At 37.9% G+C, this 8,623-nt stretch overlaps 1 protein-coding gene across 1 annotated transcript; it reads right to left on the reverse strand.

The window, feature by feature from the left end:
• Nucleotides 1-490: 490 nt before the first annotated feature.
• On the reverse strand, nucleotides 491-7,839 carry LOC131229717 (S-adenosylmethionine synthase 1). Its single transcript, XM_058225713.1, has 2 exons — nucleotides 7,731-7,839; nucleotides 491-2,197 (listed from the first exon to the last, which is right to left on the reverse strand). The coding sequence occupies exon 2, from the start codon at nucleotides 2,190-2,192 to the stop codon at nucleotides 1,017-1,019; it is 1,176 nt and encodes a 391-aa protein (XP_058081696.1). The 5' UTR covers nucleotides 2,193-2,197; nucleotides 7,731-7,839; the 3' UTR covers nucleotides 491-1,016.
• Nucleotides 7,840-8,623: the final 784 nt, after the last annotated feature.

An 8,623-nucleotide genomic window follows, 5' to 3' on the forward strand; every position in this document is an offset into this window, starting at 1 on the left:
ACAAAAGGCAGAAAATTGCATGTTTTTTGGAATTTATTTCTTTATTTGATTAAGACTCTTTTGATTATATTTTAGGATTTGTTTAGAATTATTTAATGATATAAAACTCATTTTTTTCCAATAAGTATCTATCAATCTATCCATTAAAATTCCTTAGAAACTTTATTCTCTCGTAAATTTGATAATTTTCTCCCGTAATTCAAAAATGCCTCGTGGATTCAAGATATTTACCGACGTCTCACGTCCTTCCCTACGTCACCTTGCTACTAGGCTATAGGTCGTTGCTCGGCGTGTGTTATACCACACACACAGACACGTTGGTCATGATTACATGAAGGTGCCATGGTGGGTCTTGAGCTGCTGGTTTAGTGTCCTGAGAAAACTTGGACCCTATGTAACTCGATCTTCAATCAATTTGATAACTTGCGTATGTATATATATAGTTCCTATCTTATCCTTGTAGTGGAACTACAATCGTTGATCTGTTCCGACAAGGGATAAAACCTCATTCTTGGGTCTGGGAATCTTCATGATAGGACCCACCTGATGCGGTCTGGATCTTGTCCAACAACACATTAAGAGTCCCCATTAGCGTGCTCCTCAAACTTCCCAGTTGGGTTGGTGACAGTCTTACCGAAGAAAGTCTGATAATTTTTTGAGATAGTAACAACAACATTTACTAAATGGAAGCCAGAAAATTCGAATGAATAAATAAATAGTAAATGAAGTACAAAACAAAATAGAGGAGCATAATCCTCCCACAAAAATTCCTCCAACCGAACAAGACTCTTGTTTGGTGAAAAAACAATCAAAATCAATCCAAACAAAAACAAAAACAAAAACAAAAAGACGGCAACAAAGACAAACACTCCTTTTACATGTCCTCAACAGTCTAACTCGTCTCATATCCGACTCTCCATATATAGATAGGACTCTTCTTCTTCCTCAATATGAAGAAAGAAGCAACGAAAGAACACAGCAATTAGAACCACAGGCATTTGGCAAAAAAAATGCTATCATGCCTTGCTGCCTTTGAGGAGCTTGACAGTCTCCCAAGTGAAGTCAGGATCATCACGGCCGAAGTGCCCATAGGCTGCAGTCTTCTGAAACCTGAAGTTCCCACCTCTCTTCAGGTCGAGGTTGATAGATATCATCCCTGGCCTGAAATCAAAATTCTCCTTGATTAAGCTCAGTATGTCCTTGTCCGGTATCTTACCCGTCTTATATGTGTCAACAAACACTGAGAGTGGCTCTGGCACTCCGATCGCATACGACACTTGAACAAGGCAGCGCCGTGCCAGGCCCGATGCGACCACGCTCTTCGCAGCCTGCCTTACAATGTAAGCACCGCTGCGATCCACCTTAGTTGGATCCTTGCCAGAGAAGGCGCCCCCACCATGGGCACCCCACCCACCATAGGTGTCGATAATGATCTTCCGTCCTGTGAGTCCTGCATCTCCATGGGGGCCACCAATGACAAAGCGGCCAGACGGGTTGAGGTGGAAGATGGTATTTTCATCGAGGTATTTGGACGGGATAATCGGCTTGATCACATACTCTTTCAAGTCATTCGCAATCTGCTCGTTGGTGACCTTCTCATCGTGTTGAGTGGAGATAAGAACAGTGTGTACTCTGATAGGAACCATCGCTCCATTCTCGTTTCGGTATTCAACGGTCACTTGGGTCTTGCCATCAGGGCGAAGCCATGGGCACGTCCCATTCTTCCGGACCTCGGTTAGCTTAGCACCGAGCTTAGTGGCGAGAACATGGGTAAGAGGCATCAGCTCAGGAGTTTCATCTGTAGCATAACCGAACATGTGACCTTGATCACCAGCTCCAATATCCTCAGGTCGCTTCGTGAGATGGCCGTGGACGCCCTGGGCAATGTCAGGGCTTTGTTCCTCAATATTGACAAGGACCTTGCACTTGTCCGCATCGAGACCAACATCGTCGGACACGAACCCAATACCCCTGCAGGTATCCCTCACGATCTTCTCGTAGTTAACCTTAGCCTTGGTGGTGATCTCGCCGAAAACCATAACCATGTTGGTTTTGGTGCAGGTCTCACATGCGACCTTGCTGTCTGGGTCCTGCTCTAGGCAGGCGTCGAGTACGGCATCAGAGACTTGATCGCAGATCTTGTCTGGGTGGCCCTCATTGACGGATTCGGAGGTGAAGAGGAAGGTATCCATCCTATCTACCATTCCATCAAAACAAACAAACAAACAAACGAAGAAAGAATCAGGGAATCGGTTATAAACACATGACAAAAAATTTCCTTTTTCTAAGTCTGTTTGATAAACAGATGAAAGGATAAGAAAGAGTTTATATGAAAAGAAAGCAGTGGATTTCACAAATTGATCATGTGCCTTTTACATACTTCAATCTCTTTGAAATAAGTAAACAAGTGACCGTTATCTACTTATTTGTAGCACACATCCAAAAGGGTAACACAGGTATACTAAATCCAAGCAAATCATATGGCAGGCCTCACCATGTACGTGACCCAAGCGGGAGATGGGTTATAAACCAACCTGTCAAATTCGGCGATTAGGATTGTTTATGATGGAATGGGCTCTTCGACACACCCAAGAAGGGGGCGTGTTCAGCTTGGAAGATTAGCACTGTGAGAGTAGGCTTGGCATTTGACAAGGAAGGCTTGTAAATTTCTTAGGATGACATTGTAGATCGATGACTTTATTGGGATATATATATATATATATATATATATATATATATATATATATATATATATATATATAGAGGGAAAAGGTACTATGCGCTCGACCTCACGATAAGCTCCCATGAGGTCTAGCTGTGTGGGCCCCACCATGACGCGTGTCGACCATCAACACCGTGCATTTGATAGGTCCCCTCTAAATTATGGTATATCCCAAAAATCAGCCATATACGGAACTTAGGTGGGCCATACCATCTAAAATCATGTGAAGACATGCCAAAAACATATAAAAGCACTTGGTGGGGCCCACCTAAGTTTTGAATGCTGCTGCAACTTGGTCTGAACCCTCATCCAAGTGGGACACACATAATGGATGGGCTGGATTTGCAAACCACATTTTGGTGGGCCCAAAAAATGATTATGAATGTTTTAATGGTGCACGGCCCCTCCCCACTTCTTTATGTGGTGTGGCCCACACAAGTAACAGATCGACTTGATTTTTGAGACCTAGGCCCATGATGGAATGGTGCATCTAACTAATGGGGTAGATTTTTGAAACGCATCACGGTGGGGCCCACACAGCTCGACCTCATGGGATGGTCCCATCAGCTCGAGCTCATAATACCTTTTCCTACACACACACACACACACACACACACACACACACACACACACACACACTAAGTGATGTCATAAATCTACGAATGAGATCATTTTTTGGAGTATCCCTGATATTATTTGTATCTTTAGATTGGGGATACCGATAACATTGGTAGCATGCTGATAACAATGGTAGTATTTGAAATTTCATGTATCACTTGTATCGCAAATGCGTTCTAAATATTTTTGGATGTGTAAATTTCAAGTATCGCTTGTATCGCTAATGTATTAATGATATTTCAATAATATCACCAATGTATTAATATTGCAAAATAATTTTTTTTTAAAAAAAAATTGTATATAAAAAAAGTTATTAATTTCATTTTTTTAAAAAAATTATGGGCACATGCTTGTTTGTAGTGTTCAAATTGTCAATGATAATATGGATAATATTGTGATATTATTGTCATCTCAGCATGGTTGATATCAAGATCAGTCTTTTTCAATTGTCGATGATTTTTTGGCAAAATATTGCGTGTTGTCGATATTCTGAAATATCAACAGATGTTTGGATAGACAGTTGGTTGGATGAGATTGATGGGATGGCTATACTAATTTTGTAAGACAACAAATACTTTAATGCTCTTGTTTAATGAAAACTTATTATGTATTCATTCTTTTTATAATATTTTAATTCCTAAACATGTAATTTTGTATTTTAGCATCTTCAAAAGTATTACTAAAAAAATCTTTAAATTTTTTTTTTTCCATATTTTTCTAATATTTCTCCATATTTCTGATTATAAATATTTTTAACTGGAAAGAAAGAAAGAAAAAGAAAAAAAAAAAAAAAAAAAAAGAGGAGGAGATGATATCTAGTTTAAAGGAGAAATTCTCTGATCTTTGAAAATGAATTTTTAAATCTCTTCAGTTTGACACTTGATGCTAATCCAATTGGATCATGTGGTGCCCAACAGAGTTTTTTAGGTGCATTAGAATGGCTGAACCATCTCAAGAGCATGCAAAACAACAACAACAACAACAACAACAACGATAATAATATTGATAAAATCAAACTCTCACTACCATACATTGGATTAAATAACCCATTAGATCAAATAAACTATTATCATATGCACAGAGGTTGTTAGCAACATCCCCAAAGCTTTAAATAACACATGGATGGTCAAACAAAATAAATGGACTATCCAAACATTCCACATCATTGTTGGTAGGCCATGATGCAAAGATTACACTGATTAGATGATTTCTCCGATCCAATCAATCAATAGCACGAAGGGAGGGTGACTCTCAAGCAGTCAACCTTAGCAAGAGGAGATGAAACATAATCAAAATGCTCAATCATGACAAAAGAAAAGATGATACATAATAAAAATCCCTCCCACCTAAACTTTGAACTAGAAACTAAAATTATGACAGTGGCAGACTCATACACCAAAGAAAACAATCTTGAAGATCAAAAGGGCCTGTGTACAAGATCTGAACTGAATCCAATATTTGAAATTACTAGTATAGATACAATCAGCCCCATCAAATTGGAGCTATCCACAGAATTTATATCCTATCGAGCACGCCCATATAAGTGGGGCCCGCATTTTGGTGGTCTAGGTTTTGATGTGACGCAAAAATCTTCCAGTTCCAATGATCATTACATATCAAATCTACCATGTTTTCTTACTTATCTAGAATTTTTTTTCCTTCACAACAGCCTCTTTGTAAGTCATCAATAGGAGGTTTTGTATCTACCAATGGGAGCAACATGCATGGGACCATCCGACCAACATTCCGGACAACCAAGGCAAGTTCCTTGTATTGGACTGCGCCTGTTGCTGCAAATCCTTTGAAATTGAACAAATTTAAGGAGCCAAAGTTTCAAATAAGAGAGGAAACATCACTTGAGCATATATTGCATCATTAAAATTAAAAAAATATTGATAATATTCCAACATAAATAAATAAATAAGTAAAGAGCTAATTAAATTCACAAAAAAAAAAAAAACCCAAATAATGAATTTGCTAATAAATTAACTTCCAACTTCATGAAGATACCAATTAACGAAAGGGAACATCGTTTCCCATGAAACTCGGTTCCGTTGTTTATTAAACCTTTTAGTGGAAATTTGACGGAAATACTATTTCTCACTTTCAATCTTTGTTGAAAAATAAATAAACTTATCTCCCTTCACTCCTAAGAAAGATATTTTTATGTAGTGGAAGGAAATGGGTTTCTCAATGGTTAAGATCAAATGTGCCACCATCCATCTACTCTTGCACCCATAGTGCAAAAGCCCATGATATACTAATGCATCAAAAGAAACCATCCAACTTCTGTTGCACCCCACATGTGCTAATGTACCACATGTACCACCATTCATCTTCTCTTATGCCCCACATGTGCAAAGTATTCCACATGCGGCAATGTGATACCTGTGTCATCATTCATCTCCCGTTGCTCCAAATATACCACGTGTCAATGGTGCCAATGTACACAAGTGATGCCATCTAGCTTCAAGTGCACACATGTTAGACATTTCAATGCATGTCTTGTGCAACATGTGCCACCATATAGCTTCAAGCACTTCAAATATACTATGCATGTTACAATTTAGCTTCAAGCACCCTCATATGTCACATATGTCACATATGTTGCTATCTATCTTCAAGCATCTCACATGTGTCAGGTGTGCTAATTTGAAGCATGCAAGTAATTTCCTAGTTTTTTTTTTTTTTTCACAAAATTTTTGTTTTTTTTTTTTGTCAAACAACAAATTTGAAAATATATCCTACAACTTTAGGAAAAAAAAAAAAAAAAGATCTTCTTTAAAAAAAAAAAAAAAACAAAAAAACAAAAAAAAATTAAAAAAAAAAAATACAAGGAAAGTAATGTTTCCTTTTTTAAGTTTTTGGTTTACTAAGAAACACAATTTCCTTTCCTATGTTGCCTATGAATTCCATTAAAAAAACAAAAAAAAAAAAAAACTCAACGCAGTTAGAGGCGGAAGAAAAAAGGTGGTGAGAGAGTGAGATTCAAAAGCAAATACAACAAAAAAAAAAGGTACCGTTCAAAGAAGAAAAAAAGTGGTGAGAAAGTGAGGCTCAAAAGCAAATACAACAACAACAAAAAAAAAAAAAGTACCGTTCAAAGAAGAAAAAAGGAATCGATTTTCACTGAGAGCATGTTTGGAGTGGAGGAATCCTGGGTGTGGGATTTGAAATTTTAATCATGTGTAATGATAATTTACCGAGAGAAAATGCAAACATGGATTCTATATTTAGGATTTTGTTTGGATAGGATATGGAAATCTTATATTCTTCTCATAATGGTCACCTCATATCTTGTTTTGAGAATTCAAACTATGGAAAAGATTGGTGATTTATTTGGTGGAATTATTTTCTTTGGTATCAAACATTAGAAAAGGTCACATTAACAGAAGCCTTTTTCCATTTTCTTGGATTTCCATGGTTTATTCCGTATCTAAACATGTCCATAGGGAGAAGGGTCACCAAAGTAACTAAGTCAAAATTCCACCATTAGATTGCTCGAACAGTCCTAACTTTGATTCATCAAATCAAATGGTTCACATCATCCGATCAATGTTGCTTCTGGACCATTTTGGATGCGTGCGTGCAGTTGTTTGTTAGATTTGGTATAATGATCATGAACAGCCGTAACGTGCTATAAGGCTCCCTGCTGACATGATGTCACACGTGTAAGGCATTTGATCCATGTAAAATGTGGGGCCCCCATAAATAGTACCTAGTGATAAAAAATTATGTGGGCCATATCATTGGGACGTTCATTGATTTGGGCATCCGAAAAATCCAATGGTTGAATTCAGATGATATTTTATGTGGCTGTTGTATCCTGATTTCTGGTATCAAACCTTCCTAATGAATGGTAAAGATTAATCACAGTTGAACCACAGATGATGAACGAATCCCACGGCTACGTCCTGACCAAAAAATAACAAAATGCAGGAATGTGAACACACTAATCATAGTGCACACGTGTGAGATCTAAGACACTTTGTTGCAACGTGTGATTTCTACTTGATGAACAGCTTGGATATCTCATACGTGTTAGGCCTACCAGCCCGAACATTAAGAAATCATTTTTTAAAAAAAAATAGTTGAAAATTTTGGTATTTTTCATCAAATCCAGGTGACTAAATGTATAATTAAAAAAATAAAAAAATAAAAAAATAAAAAAACTAATCACAACCCTTGAACTTAGAGGATTAAGATGAAATGTTACATTGGTCCGATTGGTGTGGCCCATCTGAGTTTTTATTTACACACTGATCTTTTGCATGTACGGTAAATATAAGGGTTACCACCTGATGGACAGAGTAGATTTCACATAGACAAACATGGTGGGCCCCGAAGAGCTTGGGCGTTTTAATCGTAGAATGTTAAAAAGAAAACGTACCTTGGGAATGATTAGAAGAAAGCTGAAGGATAGAGGGAGGAGAAGAGGGGAACGGTGAGGGCTGAGAGTTTTGTTGAGTTCGATAAGAAGCTTTGTTTTAGGCATCCACGGTTATAGGTTAGCCGTTCCGTGTCCGTAGGTAAGTGGTACATATCATCTTTGACCTTGCGTATTCAACCTTGCCATTTTTGCCACCTTTCGCGTTTCGCATGAGAAGACCATGCACACAATATTACCACCGTTGGATTATAAGTTTTTTTTAGAGATCCGTGCCGTTCATCACGTAAAACGACTCAAAATGATACGAACCATTAATGAACAGACGGACTTTTTCAATCAAATGTTATCTGACGGCCAAAATTCATCTTACATGTTCCACACACTTGATAATTATTATATTCTAATTTTTTGGTGCATTGAGTGATCACTGCTTGATTTTTCTAATGAATGGCATGGATTGATAACAGATGGTCAGAAAAGTCTCGTAAGGGTAACTGTGATACGTGCACCCAATTTTATTAAAACAGGTGTATGGTAGAGAAGGTTTGCGTGTGTGGTGACGGTAGAGACTAGGAAGAGAGAAGAGCGGAACAAACGTAGGAAAAGAAAATGGGATTCTCGTTTCGATTTTGACTCGCTCTCTCAGCCTCTCTCCGCCTTTATCTAGCCAAGTCTTCTCGCCTCTCACGCGTGTCTACTTGCCATTTGGTTTCGCGATCCAAGCCGTTCTTTTTCTTTTTTTTTCCTATAACTTCATACCCCATGATGAATTATCAATCGGTTCCTTATAACCTCATAGCATATGATGAGTTACCAATTGGGTCCATTCATCTATTTGGCCCCACAAAGGATGCCTTCTAAAAATTAAACCTGTTATACAATCCTATATATCC

Source organism: Magnolia sinica, chromosome 16, assembly GCF_029962835.1.
Source record: "Magnolia sinica isolate HGM2019 chromosome 16, MsV1, whole genome shotgun sequence".
Taxonomy (NCBI): Eukaryota; Viridiplantae; Streptophyta; class Magnoliopsida; order Magnoliales; family Magnoliaceae; genus Magnolia; species Magnolia sinica.